Below are 17,347 nucleotides of genomic sequence, written 5' to 3'. Positions count from 1 at the left end.
ATCACTCATCTTCTCACTGTCCTTCAGTAAACTCTGTCTTTGTCTTTCACTGATGGCGGCAGAGCTTCAGGAGAAGAAACAGAGTAATCTGATTCATTTACACTGATTAAGGAAATAAATAGTATGTTAATATCGAAAAGGAGACACAATATATGATCAGGTAATTTGCTCAGTGAGCTGACACTAATAAAATTCTCTTAATGTGGCAATTTAACGATCTGAAGACATCAGTATAATGAATGAGAGAAAAACAAGAACTATTGATATGAAATAAAGAGGATTTTGTTCATTCTAATGATATTGATGAGCTTCAGACTAAAAACAATATAGGCTAAGACAGCATTTATATGAAGATCTCGTTTAAATATCAGCCAATGAAGTGATAAGATTACTAGCAGCAGCACATTATAGTACAGAAAATGAGAAATCCCAAAAAACATTTAGAAAACAGAGCTCCACAAACTATTACTTTTGTTTTCTGCATCATAGTTCACATATCTGCTGCAGAAGATTACCATTATTCCATTGACAGATCATATTTAGCGAAAAAAATCACAAATGAGGGTAAACACACAGAGTAAACAAACACTGAGCTCATATTGTCCTCTCAGAGCGACTCTCTGCCTGCTGTATTGTTTTGGTCAGCAGACACACAGATAGAGGTGAACTCAATGCAGAAACTAGTCGCAGATTGTCGCTTTAATAAACTGTAAAGTGTGTTTTATTGTTGTGTAAACACGAGAAAAAGCGTCAACGACTCACCTCAGCTCTGAAGACTCGACGCTAAAGGAACGCGTCCGTACTGACGTCATCACGGAGAGGCGGGAACAACGGAGGATTTTGTTTTTGTTTATAAAAATGACATAAAACTTTACAAATCACGCATAAACTATCCCTACATCTTCAAGCTTCAAGAATTGGGACAGGTAAGGGCTTAAAGAGTACAATTGGGCCTAAATGACCCAAGTATGAGGTACAATTTTATCTCAACTTTGCTAAAATCTCATTATTACTTAAGATGGTGCCTGTAAAGTCACTGTCGTCTTTTACCCATCTGTCCAATCAGCGGAGAAGAGGTGGGACAAATACACAGACCAATACACAGATCAAAATGTAAACATTACTGGATAGTCACTATATTTCTATATACACTAATATTTTATTCTAAATGAGATATTGGTAATATGCTACTGTCATGGATTACACATCATAATTAAATCATCTATTGTTAAATTTGCATTTATGAAACATACTGGAGTTAAATCAATGAATAATCCTACAAGATATACAACAAATACAAATGCAGCCCAAGACAGAATTACAAGCTTACATAAAATCCCAGTAACGAGTCAAACTGCATTCCTGATAATTGTGGGTAATGCTTTCCATAATTCAGAAACATCCGGCGGCCAGTGGTGCCCCTGTGCAGCATTATCAGCAAATCAGTTACATTCCCACATTAAACACGCTTTCTAGCATGAAAATGTCGCACTTTTAATCAGATTCATTTAACAGTGGAGGATCGAGTTGCATGTGGTGTGGCTTCGCTTCACTTATCCAGTATGTGTCCATATATCTGAAATATTCGGAAGCAGTTTTGTACTGTTGCAGGAGATTCCCGATTTATTAAAGGAAAAAAAAATAACATGCACATCAGTAACTCGCCAGTATCTTTTATTAATGCATGTTCCTGTAAGAAAACATCGTAAATAACTGGAAATTCGCCGACTGCAATAATCAAACCCTTGAGAACTACTGTGATCGAAAACAAACTTCACAGGGCTGCGTTCTCTGGACTCCTCTCAAGCGCTGGACTACTACATTCCGATTGGTTGCCGCCAAACTGCATCATACCTCATTACCCTGAAGTTGACTTGATTTCAACTCTCCTCGACACCGGCTACTATTGAAAATGAATGACTTCCAGCTACTTTGACGTTGTCGCTGCTTTCGATGTGAACGCACAGTCAGGCTTCTCCTTTGTATGAACTCTAAGATGTTTCTTCAGATCTGAAGGCCTCAGAAATGTTTTAACGCACTGTTCACACTTGTATGGTCTCTCTCCAGTGTGGATCCTCATGTGATCTGTATGGTGTGATAACTGAGTGAAACTCTTCCCACACTGCGTACATGTGAACGGTTTCTCTCCAGTGTGGATCCTCATGTGATTTATAAGGTTTGATAACTGTGCGAAATTCCTGCCACACTGAGTACACGTGTACGGTTTCTCTCCAGTGTGAGTCCTCTCATGTACTTTCAGCTGTGCTGAGTGAGTAAATCTCTTGTTGCAGTGTGAACACACATGCGGTTTCTCTCCAGTGTGGATCTTCTGGTGCTTTTTCAAGTCTCCAGATGTGAAAAAATTCTTCTTACATGCAAAGCACACAAACTCTCTCACACCAGTGTGGATCTTCTGATGGTCTCTAAAATGTGACGGTGTTGTGAAACTCTTTCCACATTGATCACATCTGTGTGTTTTCTCTCCAGTGTGGATTCTCTCATGATTATTCAGGTTTCCTGAACAATTAAATCTCTTCTCGCAGTGTGAACACTTGTAAGGTTTCTCTCCAGTGTGGATCATCATGTGACGCTTGAGATTGTATTCGTGGCTGAAACTCTTTCCACACTGAGTGCAGGTGAAACATTTCATGGCTGTTCTTTCTAATAAAAAACTATCTTCAGTCTTTGTCTGAGCTTCGATTTCAGTTTTGACGTGATGTTTCTCCTCATCTTCGCTCATTTCTTCTCTCTCCTCCTTCACCATCACATCTGAAAATTAACAAGTCACATTTTAATCTGTTAGTTTTTTACAGCATGTGCCACTCTTGAATAGTTTCTAACTGTACAGACAGTGTTGGGGAGTAACTAGTTACACATAAGGCAAGGCAAGTTTATTTCTATAGCACATTTCATACACAGTGGCAGTTCAAAGTGCTTTACATAAACAAGAATAAAAGAGAAAAGTGCACGAATAATAAAATGAATAATAAAAATGATTAAAAACAGATTAAATGTGTTAAAAAACAATGAAAAAGAAGAGAAAAACATATTAGTGCGATCTGTGGGACATAACACAGTGATCATTCAGTAATGGCACAGCACAGTAATGGCGTTACATAATTTAATTACAAAACAAAAGTAACAGCAAGTCATTACAGTTACTGAGGAGAGAGGGAGAGAGAGAGAGAGAGAGAGAGAGAGAGAGAGAGAGAGAGAGAGAGAGAGAGAGAGAGAGAGAGAGAGAGAGAGAGAGAGAGAGAGAGTTTTAATTTTATTGCCATTTCAGCTTTTATGGCTATGTCATGGCAAAAAATAAAAATAGATCAATTTTAGCACGTTTTATAAATACCAATTTTCTATAATTATAAAAATATTCTAACAATTAAAAGTAATCAACAGCAATAAATAATAAACAAGGTAAAATACATTAATAATAATGATAATATACAATATAAAAATCTAAAACAGTTTTTTAAGGTTTCAGTTCAGAGAAAAAATGTGTAATTAAATTGCAGTTACTTATGAAAATGGTAAAGATTACAACTGGGGTTACATCTAAAACCTGCTAATAAAATCTGGGATATGCTGAATAATATTCATCTGTTGCTTTGGCTGTTTTTGATATGCACGATGCCTTCTGCTCAGGCCATTTATTAAAGGGCTGCTATTCTGATGCTTTTGATTGGTTTTCTGGTTTGAATTTGTGGTCCACCACGTCTATTAAGTACGTTAATCCTGTTTGCCGTTGAAAGCATTGGCACTAGCTTAACTACATTTCTCAGTGGTGTGGCAGTAGCGTCGCTACCAGTGGTGTAGTCCTAAAAAAAGGTGGTGTACTATTACACCCGACCCAAATTTTAAATTATAGTAGGCAAAGAAACGACGAAAGTCAATGTTTCTTTGATTCATTAGTTATTCATTGCTTATTGAATGCGTACCTTGGCTCTAAGGGTCAAACAACAAAAAATAAGGTCAAGAATCTTGGTGTGACTCTGGAGTCAGATCTCAGTTTCAATAGTCATATCAAAGCAGTTAGTAAATCAGCATACTATCATCTCAAAATCATTGCAAGAATTAGATGCTTTGTTTCCAGTGAAGACTTAGAGAAACTTGTTCATGCTTTTATCAGCAGCAGGGTGGATTACTGTAATGGCCTCCTCACTGGCCTTCCCAAAAAGACAGTCAGACAGTTGCAGCTCATCCAGAACGCTGCGGCCAGAATTCTGAGCAGAACCAGGAAATCAGAGCACATCACACCTGTCCTCAGGTCTTTACACTGGCTCCCAGTTACATTCAGAATAGATTTTAAAGTATTATTACTGGGCTATAATTCACTAAATGGCCTAGGACCTCAATACATTACAGATATGCTCACTGAATACAAACCTAACAGATCACTCAGATCTTTAGGATCAAATAGATTAGAAATCCCAAGAGTTCAGTCAAAGCAGGGTGAATCAGCTTTCAGCTACTAACAGCGCCCCCTGCTGCTGGAATCAGCTTCCAGAAATGATCAGATGTGCTCCAACATTAGGCACGTTCAAATCAAGACTGAAAACACATCTGTTTAGCTGTGCCTTTACTGAATGAGCACTGTGCTACGTCCGACAGATCGAACTACTATGTTTTTCTCTTCTTTTTCAATCTTTTATAACACATTTTATTTGCTTTTATTTTTATTTATTTTATTTTTATTTTTACCATTTTCATTATTTGTTTTTATTTCTCTTATACTTGTTTCTTTTATTCCTGTTTATGTCAAGCACTTTGAATTGCCACTGTGTATGAAATGTGCGATATAAATAAACTTGCCTTGCCTTATTATATATATATATATATATATATATATATATATATATATATATATATATATATATATTTTTTTTTTTTTTCATCAGTTATACCTGTAACTATAAACTTCTACAACATAAGGAGAAACAAATACTATGTCAATGTAAGTCAATGGTTACAGGTTTCCAGCTTTCTTCAAAATATCTTCTTTTGTGTTCAACAGAAGGAAAAAAAGACAAACCTGTTTGGAACAAGTAAAGGTCGAGTAAATGATGACAATTTTCATTTTTGGGAAAAACTACCCATTTAAAAAAATAAACTAATTTGTTCGTTTTAAAGGGAGATGCTAATAGTCTAATCTTATTTAATGATTCATGTTTAGCTAATAGTTCCCTGTAGCGGTAGGCACGATTAAGACAAATGTGAAATACTGTTTTACTGGGACGATTTTAGCATTTTCATTTTAGGGCAGATCAGAAACAGATCCATTTGGGGTAAACAAAGAAAAATGTGTTATTTTTATATATATATATATATATATATATATATATATATATATATATATATATATATATATATATATATATATATATATATATATATATATATATACACATTTTAAGTAAGGATTTAAAATAATACACTAAATTAGGGAAGTTTGATCAGAAAAATAATTGAGTAAACACTCACTCAAATATGGGCACAATTTAGAAGTTGTTTTGCACTTAAAGAACTATCAGCCTATGCCCTCATAGCAAGAAATCATATGTTCACCTCCTCTACTGTAGACAAAACTTTTGACATCTGGTCTATGAAAGGTCTTAAGACATTGAAAGATGTTTATTGATGGACAATTTGCTTCATTCCAACAAGTAAAAATTAAGTTCCAAATTCTCACTTCTTTAGATACACTTCTTTAGATATAAGTTTTGTGTCCTCCATCACTGCCTCCCTCCTCCCTGCTTGACTCCATCATGGAGCTAAACCCATACTCAAAGGGACTTATTGGCAAAATATATTCTATAATTAATACCTACAATCTGGAACCCCTAGTACAATTAAAAAGAAAATGGGAGGTGGAGCTAAAGACAGAACTATCAGAAGACATGTGGCAATCTGTTTTAGATAATATCCACTCATCTTCAATTTGTTTAAAACACAGAGTTATACAATTTATAGTACATAGATTACATTGGTCCAAAGTGAAACTAGCCATGTAGCCTTTATGAACTGAATAATTTTCCTTTAAAAGAAACAAGAAAAAACTAAAACTAATAAAACTGACCCCAAACTCTTGACAATATATATATATATATATATATATATATATATATATATATATATATATATATATATATATATTACATCACAATTGATTTTTTTAATTGTCAGTTGTAAAAAATGTTGTGCTGAATAAAAAGGGTATGTATTTCAATTATGTTTGGCTTTTGAAACATAATTTATAATGTTGTACGTGGCTAAGAAATTGCTATTAACTTCTTTTTTTTGGTGGGGCCAGTAAAAAGTTTGGCAGGGCAAGGAAAAATCGGAACCACTGGAAAAAAGATAAACTTTAGAAAAAAAACAGCAGAAAAAATCCTTAGCATTGAACCCTGTATATACTATAATTTGTTTGTTACAGCATAATATTTACAGTAAATAACTGAACTGAACAATTCTGCCTCATAATGATTCATTGACAGTTTAATTGATCACTAAGAAGTGGTTGACTTGGATTTAATTTGCATTGATTTAAAACGAAAATAGATGTCTAGATGTTTAGATGTCTTTTTTTATTGCAAATGCCACAAAAATCACCCTGCACAACTAACAAAAGTTTTGATTTTGGCAGTTCTGAAGTCAAAAAGGGGGTCCAACCTGGCACAAGTAAGGTGTACCCAAGCGGCAACCTCCCGCTCTCCCTCGGGAAGCCAATACGGAAGTAACTGAAACTGCAATTCATCAAAATTGCGCTAGTCCTGGCTCCATAATAGAGCAAACTGCAATTGAGCCCACTGTTAGAATGGCCAACTTTACAGCAGAAAAAAAGGTGTTTACAGCCTGGTACAAAGAACGATTTGGGTTCATATAGCTATTATTACCCTCCATGACAACTGTGAGGGGGGTGAATTTTTTATAACTCATCCATTTCCTTTATATTAGGTTATATTAAGTTTGCATAATTAAGGGCGTGGCCCCTTGAGTGACAGCTAGGTCTCGCTGGTCACTTCACCTCAGCTGAATCCGGCAGATTAGCCACTGATCTCGGCATATTCATCGTATTTTTGTTCTGTTTTATGTGGCTTTACACAGTCAGCTGCCTTTTGGACTTATTTCTTACAATTATCAGATGATATGGGATGCTGTGCGCACTTAATTGTGCTCACAAACCATTCGTGTGGCCTCTGTTTCCCTGGTGAGTAAAGTTATATACTTGTATACCATCTCTATAAATGTATTTGTTTTATTTAAGATCATTTATCAATAATATTTTTCTTTAGGGCTGTAAAGCACTCCAGAATGTGACAGATTGATTAGCTGTAGCTCTAGAACAGTCATCTGAAGCGTTATCATACAGTGTTATGCTGGAGTTCATCAATAGTCTTGCCTTTTCTAACACACACTATATCTGAAGTGTTTGGAAGTAATTCGCGGTTTCCTTTTGTTGAAAAACGTCATAAGAGCAATGTTTAGTGGCTCAATGTATTACTACGGTGTTTTTAAAAGTCTAAACACTTTATTGATATAGTGTACAGCCAAGCACATGTGGTCAGAACACAAACGAGTCGCAGGTAATAAAGTATCAAGCGTTTCTCCCAAAGTAAAGTCTGTCTGCCAGGTCTAAGCAAAGTTCCAGCATGTGTCTGTAGCTCCGCCCAATCTCCGCCTCTTTGCCCTTGTTTGGTATCCCGCCGTGGGTGCGATGACGCGCGAACAAAATGGCGACGGTTGGCCACGCCTACTAGTAGCTTCTTTTGCGCTCTTCAGAAACCTAATAAAGTCGCCAGTGAGTGTCACTTAGTTTCACCTATCAGCAGTAAAGAGTATTGATAGGAAACATTAAAAAGTGTCAACATCTAGAAGCATTTAACATAACATTACTCCTTGTAGAAAAAGCGCAGTACTGAAAAACAAACACCTGCCTTATCATGAAAATTAAAAACAAAAGCGGCAGGGAAAGCGTTTTACTTAAGGGTCTTTACTTCATGAAACCTTTATAATCATGATGTGACATTTCACAAATGTAAATTAGACTTTATCCATGTTTATAACACCTGTCATTAAGTGTCATTTACTGACATAAAGTGTTAACATAAAATAAAATTACTAAAACTAATTAAGTGCTTAAAGATGAACAACCTCACTGTTCTACAGCCTCATTATTGAAGAGTAATGAATAAACACAAACCTATTAGTTCTTCAGTCTCTTCCTGTTTAATTCTGCAGGGTTCTGGATCACTCATCTTCTCACTGTCCTTCAATAAACTCTTTCACTGATGGCGGCAGTGCTTTAGAGGAATAAACAGAGAAATCTGATTCATTTACACTGAGGAAATAAATAGTATGTTAATATTGAAAAGGATACACAATATATGATCAGGTAATTAGCTCAGTCAGCTGACACTAATAAAATTAACCTAATGTGGCGATTTTAAGATCTGAAGACATCAGTATAATGAATGAGAGAAAAACAAGAACTACTGACATGAAATAAAGAGGATTTTGTTCATTCTGATGAGCATTTAAATAAACATTTAATTAAATATTTTACATATCAACCAATAAAGTAATTAGATTGCTAGAGGCAGCAAATTAATGTACAGAAACTGGAAGTCCCCCATAAAAAAAAACTGAGAACAGAGCTCCACAAACTATTACTTTTGTTTTCTGCATCATAGTTCACACATCTGCTGCAGAAGATTACCATTATTCCCTTCACAGATCATATTAAGCGAAATAATCACAAATGAGGGTAAACTCACACAGTAAACAAACACTGAACTCATATTGTCCTCTCAGAGCGACTCTCTGCCTGCTGTATTGTTTTGGTCAGCAGACACACAGATAGAGGTGAACTCAATGCAGAAACTAGTCGCAGATTGTCGCTTTAATAAACTGTAAAGTGTGTTTTATTGTTGTGTAAACACGAGAAAAAGCGTCAACGACTCACCTCAGCTCTGAAGACTCGACGCTGAATGAACGCGTCAGTGCTGACGTCATCACGAAGAGGCGGGAACAACGGCGGACTTTTGTTTTTATTTTTAAAAATTATATAAAACTTTACAAATCGAGCATAAACTGTGAAAGACTCAACGCAATAGTGTCATATTAGATCCAAGTAATATATATATATATATATATATATATATATATATATATATATATATATATATATATATATGAAAAAAGAAACATTTAGTGTTATAAAAATCTGATATAACAAAGAAAATATATATACATATACACAGTTGAAGTCAGAATTATTGTAATTTTCATTTTAAATGGCATCTGGAAAAGATTAAATTATTTTCTAAAAACAATAAGCAACAGAGGAGTATTGAAATCTTTCCATTTATCTGGTAAGTATTCGGCTAAAACAACGGTATTAATAAATCAAATCATGAAAAACAGCATTCTATGGCAATTTCATACATCTTGTGAACGTGAAAGTGAAACCATCAGTGGAGGTTCCACTACAAACAAACCTAAGTATAGATAGCTTGTGTTTGACTTTACACTAAATTATCTTTCCCTGAACTACAAATATAAACAAAACAAAAGAAAAATGTAAGAAATAATAGCTTGAAGCAAATAAATAAAAAAATAAAATCAACAACAAAAGAAATAGTGCAGTTTGCGATCGGTGTGGATGCTGCACTTTCAATCAGCAGAGAAGGGGCTGGACAAATACACAGACCAATACATAGACCAAAATATAAATATATTCACTACTATTTTTTTCAATATGAGATATTGCTAATATGCTACTGTCATGGATTACACATCATAATTAAATCATCTTTTGTCAATTAGGAGGCATTTATGAAACATACTGGAGTTAAACCAATGATTAATCCTACAAGATATACAACAAACACAAATGCAGAAGCTTCTTAAGCAGCTTCTTAAAGAAATCCAAAGAAACTGCATTGCTGATAATTGTGGGTAATGCTGTCCATAACTTAAACACACCATAAGAAAAAGCTCCACCTCTCATGGTTTTTACCCTTCAGTGCAGCAGATCACACATGTAATCTGGAGTGAATCAATGTACTGCTTTGTAGATTACAATCCAAGTCCTAAAATCAATATGTGCATGAACAGGGAGCCAATGGAGATGCTGAAGCACTGGAGTAATGTGCAGCGGTGTGAAGAAACAAATTACAAACACTCAAATGACTGTAATTGAGTAGTAAATTGTTAGTTTTAACACTTTAGCACTATTTTCCTTGAACCTACTATCACTATGTTAGTAGTGTTATATTTTTACATTTAAAGTTCATCTGAAGGGGACAGGCGTCGTCTTCTAAAAACTTGCAACCTCTCCCTAATGTTCCTCTCTCTTTGTTCTTCCATCTCCTGTGGTTTCAATCCGCTCATCATCTCCCAGGCAGTACGGGATAGCTGTTCAGCTAGGCTTTCTTTCAGCGTGATGACATTAACGTCAGGCCTCTGTCCTTCATATCTGAAGTCGCCTCCTCTGCTGTCTGATACAGTCGTGTCCCATCTTTGTTAAAACACTCAAAGTTTAGCCAGGAGAGGGGTCTGAAAGCGTATGTGCTTCTGTTTTAACACTCGTTTCACCTCAGTATATTTTGTGCATTTCTGCAGAACCGTCAGAGAGTAATCTTGATCAACGTAAATAAACCTTCTTTCATTCAAGAGCACCATTTTTTCCCCAAGCTTTGCGTAGATCTTCTTTAATTCTGTAGCGGTGGAATTTGATTATTATTATTGACCGCGGCCTTTCTTCTCCATTGCCTGTTGGTTTTGGGGCCAGTGTCCGATAAGCTCTCTCAATACCAAGATCTGTGGTCGGCAGAATCTCCAGCACATCAGGTAGAAACTTCTCCAACTTCAAATGTCATCGATGCCCTCTTGGCTCCCTCGGGTACATTGAAGATCCTTATATATCCCCGTCGTGACCTCCCTTCTTGGTCCAGCAGTTTATCGTCTTGTTGATTCATCAATTTTATCTGTCCTATGTTTTGGACGCAGTCTTCTGCTTTTCCAATTGGCGTTTCGGCCTCCGCTATCTTTTGATTAACACCAGTGAGTTCGGTGATGACCTCCCTTAGTTGTTGTTTTGTGTCTTTACGAAAGTCCCTTATCTCCTCCAGAACTTTGGTCAAACATGCCACGTCACTCAGGTGGGAAGCTTTGTTAGTATTAGCTTCGCTATCTGGTTCTTGTGGGTGAGAGCTTTTGTCTAAGTTTCTTCACGTAAGTTTCTCCAGCAGCGTATTTTTTGTTTCTGTCTCCTCTTGCCGTACTTGCCTCACTTATTAAGCAACATGAGTCGCGAAAATAATATTTTTGATGATTTATTGGAGCTTATGAACGATTTTCTAAGAGGAGCCACTGTGTAAGCTGCCATTCAGAGAGATGACGCCACCGGAACCCCCGCTACGTCATTTTTTACTTGGTGAAGTTTATTAATAAACTAATTGAGGAGCACATGCTTACGATTGATCACAGCTGGTCCCGCATTAACTAACACATGATTCACCAATCAGACGATTCCTAACTCACTATAAATAACCAGTTTCTTACTTTAGCCATCTTCACCTTGAAGAATCCCCTCTTCCACCCCTATCTTCAGGTGTTCATTAAGGGTGGATGATCAAGCAAAACTCTTCCAACACCGAGTATGAGTACGGTTTCTCTCCAGTGTGAATCTTCTGATGTGCTTTAAAATGGAATTGCTGAGTTAAACTCTTTCTACACTCATGAATAAGGCTTCTCCTTTGTATGAACTTTAAGATGTTTCTTCAGATCTGAAGGCCTCAGAAAGGTTTTACCGCACTGATCACATTTGTGTGTTTTCTCTCCAGTGTGGATCCTCATGTGATCTATAAGGTTTGATAATTGTGTGAAATTCCTCCCACACTGAGAACAAACGAACGGTTTCTCTCCAGTGTGTGTCCTTGTGTGATCTGTAAGGTGTGATAATTGTGTGAAACTCTTCCCACACTGAGTACACGTGTACGGTTTCTCTCCAGTGTGAATCCTCACATGTACTTTCAGCTGTCCTGAATTAGTAAATCTCTTGTTGCAGTGTGAACACGCATGCGGTTTCTCTCCAGTGTGGATCTTCTGGTGCTTTTTCAAGTCCCCATGTGTAAAAAAATTCTTCTTACATGACAAGCATTCAAACTCTCTCACTCCAGTGTGGATCTTCTGATGGTCTTTAAAACGTGACGGTGTTGTGAAACTCTTTCCACACTCAGAGCATGAATAAAGCTTCTCATTTGTATGAACTCTAAGATGTTTCTCCAGATTTGAAGGCCTCAAAAATATTTTACCGCATTGATCACATCTGTGTATTTTCTCTCCAGTGTGGATCTTTATGTGTTTATAAAAGGATGATGATTGCCTGAAACTCTTTCCACACTGAGTACATGTGAACGGTTTCTCTCCAGTGTGAATCAACTCGTGTGTTTTCATTGTTTGTAACCATCTGAATCTCTTCTCACAGTATGAGCACTTGTACGGTTTCTCTCCAGTGTGAATCCTCTGATGCAGCTTCAATTGTTCAGCTCTAAAAAAACTCTTCTTACACTCAAAGCAGACAAACTCTTTTACACCAGTGTGGATCTTCTGATGTGCTTTAAAATGTGACAGCAATATAAAACTCTTTCCACACTCAGAACAGGAATAAGGCCTCTCCTTTGTATGAACTCCTAGATGGTTTTTCAGATCTGAAGAACTCAAAAATGTTTTGCTGCATTGATCACATCTGTGTGTTTTCTCTCCAGTGTGGATCCTCTCATGATTATTCAGGTTTCTTGAACAATTAAATCTCTTCTCGCAGTGTGAACACTTATAAGGTTTCTCTCCAGTGTGGATCTTCATGTGCCGCTTGAGATTGTATTCGTGGCTGTAACTCTTTCCACATTGAGTGCAGGTGAAACATTTCACGGCTGTTCTTTCCATTACAAAACTTTCTTCAGTCTTTGTCTGAGCTTTGATTTCAGTTTTGATGTGATGTTTCTCCTCATCTTCACTCAGTTCTTCACTCTCCTCCTTCACCATCACATCTGAAAATTAACAAGTCACATTTTAATCTGTTAGTTTTTTTTTACAGCATGTGACACTCTTGAATAGTTTCTAACCGTACAGGCAAACAAACAGGAATAATATGTCAATAAAACATGTCATTATAATCGTGATGTTTAATGTTATTCAATTAAAAACATGTTTGAGATGTAAAGTTAATTTCGGCAGGTCCTATAGCCTGAACAAAACAAGTGTTAAGATAAAAGTCAATATGAAAAACTGATTAAGTGCTTAAATATTAACAACCTGACTTTTATATTCAGATTCATTATTGAAGAGTAATGAATAAACACAAACCTATTAGTTCTTCAGTCTCTTCCTGTTTAACTCTGCAGGGTTCTGGATCACTCATCTTCTCACTGTCCTTCAATAAACTCTGTCTTTGTCTTTCACTGATGGCGGCAGAGCTTCAGGAGAAGAAACGGAGAAATCTGATTCATTTACACTGATTGAGGAAATAAATAGTATGTTAATATTGAAAAGGAGACACAATATATGATCAGGTAATTTGCTTGGTCAGCTGTAGCCAATAAAATTAACTTATGAGAAAAACAAGAGCTATTGACATGAAATAAAGAGGATTTTGTTAATTTTGATAATATTGATGAGCATTTAAAAACCATTTAAATAAATCTCTTTTTCATATCAACCAATAAATTAGATTGCCAGCAGTAGCACATTAATGTACAGAAATTGGAAGCCCCCCCCCCTTAGTACACAAAGAGCTCCACAGACTTACCTTTTTTAGTTTTTAGCATCAAAGTTCATATATCTGCCGCAGAATATTCCCTTTATTCCCTCACACAGTAAACAAACACCGAGCTCATATTGTTCTGTCAGAGCTGCTCGCCGCCTGTTGCATTGTTTTGGTCAGCAAACACACAGATAGAGGTGAACTCAACGCAGAAACTAGTCGCAGATTGTCGCTTTAATAAACTGTAAAGTGTGTTTTGTTGTTGTGTAAACACGAGAAAAAGCGTCAACGACTCACCTCAGCTCTGAAGACTCGACGCTGAATGAACGCGTCAGCGCTGACGTCATCGCGGCGACGCGGGAACAATGGAGGACTTTTGTTTTGATTTTTAAGATAGGCAAAAATTTAGAGAGGGAGAGAATTTAGATTTTATTGGTAAAAACTAACAAATTACGCATAAACTGTGGCAGACTTAATGTATATATATATGGAAAAAACATTAAAAGTGGTACAAAAATCTGATATAACAAAAAACATATACAAGATAAATGTTTATTGTAATTTTATAGAAACAATAAACAAGAGGAATTTTGAATTATCTTAATTCATGTAATATTTGGCTAAAACAATATATATCAAACCATCAAAACCAGCATTCTTTGGCAATTCCAACCATCAGCCACCTTAACTACAAAACTTAATAAAATATAAGAAAAATGTAAGAAATACCAGCTTGAAGCAAATAAATAAAACACATGGCGCAGTTTGTGAATGCAGCACTTTTAATTCGTTTATAAAAAATTGAGTGTATGAATGAAAACCTCACGTTTTCTACGTGTATACTGTCACTGCATTCCTGTGGGACAGCCCGATGCAATGGCACACAGAAAGACAAACTGAGAGCGCTCGGAAAGATACGATGTAAACCAGTTTGACAGTTCTAGATCAACAGACCCACGAGTGAAGTCTGTCCAACAATATACTGTAACATATAGTATCGAATGCAGCACTCAGATCTAAATGCAGGACTAAAGCTTCTCCTCAGTATGAAGATCAAGGTGCTTCTTAAGCTCGTAAGGCCTAAAAACTGTCTTGCCGCATCGATCACATTTGAGCTTTTTCACTTCAGTGTGGATCTTCATTAAGGGTTGATGATCGTGCAAAACTCCTCCAACACTGAGTGAGTGTACGGTTTCTTTCCAGTGTGAATCTTCTGATGCGTTTTAAAGGGCACCTAGGTTAGCCCTTTTTTCAGATTTAATATAAGTCTTTTGTGTCCCCAGAATGTGTCTGTAAAGTTTCAGCTCAAAACACCCATCAGAGTATTTGTCATAGCTGTCTGAAGTGTCTGTATTATAGGCGGTAAAACTTGGTTGCTGATTTTTTGTACTGGGCCACCGTTTCCACGTGCCTGTCAGCAACATGCCTCAGTAGTCGCCCTCGGCTGCCTCAGGAGGCAGATCTCACGTCGCATTTGTGAGAAATACTACAGTAAGAACTTTATTCTTGGTCTTGTTGATATGATTATACACGTGACTACCGGGACATGTTAATACACACAGCTGTCAATCAATTCGGTGGGCGAGGGGACCGCACTCCTACGCCAAGTTGCAGTCGATCTGGAAACCGCTCCAATTGGTCCACCGTTTTTATGTTGTTAAATTTGGAAAAAAAAAAAAGGACTGGGTGTGTTTATCACCCCAATATGACAGTCTATACACTACATCTACACACATGTCTGTCCAAACAGCTTTAAAAGTAGATTTTTCACCATAGGTGCCCTTTAACATGGAATTGCAGAGTAAAACTCTTTCCAAAATCAGAGCATGAATAAGGGCGTACTCACACAATGTACAGTTACCTTGAACCAGGGCGAAGCACGCCTGTCCCCCCTCCCGTCCCAGATATCATAGTGCGAGTGCACCCTAAGGCTTCTCCTTTGTATGAACTCTAAGATGTTTCTTTAGATGTGAAGGCCTCAGAAATGTTTTGTCGCACTGATCACACTTGTGTGTTTTCTCTCCAGTGTGGATCCTCATGTGATCTTTGAGGTGTGATGATCGTGTGAAACTATTCCCACACTGAGAACAAACGAACGGTTTCTCTCCAGTGTGTGTCCTTGTGTGAGCTCTAAGGTGTGATAATTGTGTGAAATTCCTCCCACACTGAGTACACGTGTACGGTTTCTCTCCAGTGTGAATCCTCACATGTACTTTCAGCTGTTTTGAAGTAGTAAATCTCTTGTTGCAGTGTGAACACACATGCGGTTTCTCTCCAGTGTGGATCTTCTGATGCTTTTTCAAGTCTCCAGATGTGAAATAATTCTTATTGCATGCAAAGCACGCGAACTCTCTCACACCAGTGTGGATCTTCTGATGGTCTCTAAAATGTGACGGTGTTGTGAAACTCTTTCCACATTGATCACATCTGTGTGTTTTCACTCCAGTGTGGATCCTCTCATGATTGTTCAGGTTTCCTGACCAATTGAAGCTCTTGTTGCAATATGAACACTTGTAAGGTTTCTCTCCGGTGTGAATCTGCATGTGATACTTGAGATTGTATTCGTGGCTGAAACTCTTTCCACATTGAGTGCAGGGGAAACATTTCACGGCTGTTCTTTCCAGTATAAAACTTTCTTCAGTCTTTGTCTGAGCTTCGATTTCAGTTTTGACGTGATGTTTCTCCTCATCTTCACTCAGTTCTTCACTCTCCTCCTTCACCATCACATCTGAAAATTAACAAGTCACATTTTAATCTGTTAGTTTTTTACAGCATGTGCCACTCTTGAATAGTTTCTAACCGTACAGGGATGAACACAAAAAGAAGAAGAAATGTCATCACTTTTTTTTAGTGATAAGAGAAAGGAAGACGAGAAAATGCCTGAGTTTAAGACTATTAGTAAAGCACAGCAACTGATAGAGCACATTGGTGGAAAGAGATATACACACACCGGCCACTTCATTAGGTTCACCTGTCCAACTGCCGGTTACCGCAAATTTCCAATCAGCCAATCACAAGGCAGCAAATCAATGCATTTAGGCATGTAGACATGGTCAAGACGATCTGCTGCAGTTCAAAGCGAGCATCAGAATGGGGAGGAAAGGGGATGGTTGTTGGTGCCAGACGGACTGGTCAGAGTATTTCAGAAACTGCTGATCTACTGGGATTTTCACACACAACCATCTCTAGGGTTTACAGAGAATGGGAAAAATATCCAGTGAGCGGCAGTTCTGTGGGCGCAAATGCTTTGTTGATGCCGGAGGTCAGAGGAGAATGGCCAGACTGGTTCCAGCTGATAGAAAGGCAACAGTAACTCAAACAAGCACTCGTTACAACCGAGGTCTGCAGAAGAGCATCTCTGAACACACAACACGTCCAACCTTGAGGCATATGGGCTACAGCAGCAGAAGACCACACCGGGTGCCACTCCTGTCAGCTAAGAACAGGAAACTGAGGCTACAATTCACACAGGCTCACCAGAACTGGACAATAGAAGATTGGAGAAACGTTGCCTGGTCTGATGAGTCTCCATTTCTGCTGACACATTCGGATGCTCGGCTCAGAATTTGGCCTCAACAACAT

The 17,347-nt window shown here is 37.3% G+C and overlaps 3 protein-coding genes across 3 annotated transcripts; all 3 read right to left on the bottom strand.

Annotated features, from left to right (window-relative positions):
* Nucleotides 1–1,657: 1,657 nt before the first annotated feature.
* On the bottom strand, nt 1,658–8,296 carry LOC130215638 (gastrula zinc finger protein XlCGF8.2DB-like). The gene is made up of 2 exons (XM_056447483.1): nt 8,201–8,296; nt 1,658–2,769 (listed from the first exon to the last, which is right to left on the bottom strand). Exons 1-2 carry the CDS (start codon nt 8,253–8,255, stop codon nt 1,928–1,930), a joined length of 897 nt encoding a protein of 298 aa, XP_056303458.1. The 5' UTR covers nt 8,256–8,296; the 3' UTR covers nt 1,658–1,927.
* A 1,005-nt stretch (nt 8,297–9,301) lies between these two features.
* LOC130215682 (zinc finger protein OZF-like) lies at nt 9,302–14,117 on the bottom strand. The gene is made up of 3 exons (XM_056447519.1): nt 13,811–14,117; nt 13,369–13,478; nt 9,302–13,052 (listed from the first exon to the last, which is right to left on the bottom strand). The coding sequence occupies exons 2-3, from the start codon at nt 13,421–13,423 to the stop codon at nt 11,740–11,742; spliced, it is 1,368 nt and encodes a 455-aa protein (XP_056303494.1). The 5' UTR covers nt 13,424–13,478; nt 13,811–14,117; the 3' UTR covers nt 9,302–11,739.
* A 412-nt stretch (nt 14,118–14,529) lies between these two features.
* LOC130215655 (oocyte zinc finger protein XlCOF15) lies at nt 14,530–16,489 on the bottom strand. The gene has a single exon (XM_056447498.1). It carries the CDS (start codon nt 16,486–16,488, stop codon nt 15,691–15,693), a length of 798 nt encoding a protein of 265 aa, XP_056303473.1. The 5' UTR covers nt 16,489; the 3' UTR covers nt 14,530–15,690.
* Between the last annotated feature and the right edge of the window lie 858 nt (nt 16,490–17,347).

This window comes from Danio aesculapii, chromosome 22 (assembly GCF_903798145.1).
Source record: "Danio aesculapii chromosome 22, fDanAes4.1, whole genome shotgun sequence".
In the NCBI taxonomy this organism is placed as follows: domain Eukaryota; kingdom Metazoa; phylum Chordata; class Actinopteri; order Cypriniformes; family Danionidae; genus Danio; species Danio aesculapii.
Note: the sequence above shows the minus strand (reverse complement) of the source record. Positions and strands in the feature narration are given on the sequence as shown.

Bases quoted from the DNA above. Each gene is read 5' to 3' on its own strand.
- LOC130215655 (XM_056447498.1), bottom strand. From the start codon at position 16,488: ATGGTGAAGGAGGAGAGTGAAGAACTGAGTGAAGATGAGGAGAAACAT.
- LOC130215638 (XM_056447483.1), bottom strand. From the start codon at position 8,255: ATGAGTGATCCAGAACCCTGCAGAATTAAACAGGAAGAGACTGAAGAA. The intron at 2,770-8,200 runs GTTTGTGTTTAT...GTTAATTTTCAG, and splicing joins AGAGACTGAAGAACTAATAG to ATGTGATGGTGAAGGAGGAG.
- LOC130215682 (XM_056447519.1), bottom strand. From the start codon at position 13,423: ATGAGTGATCCAGAACCCTGCAGAGTTAAACAGGAAGAGACTGAAGAA. The intron at 13,053-13,368 runs GTTTGTGTTTAT...GTTAATTTTCAG, and splicing joins AGAGACTGAAGAACTAATAG to ATGTGATGGTGAAGGAGGAG.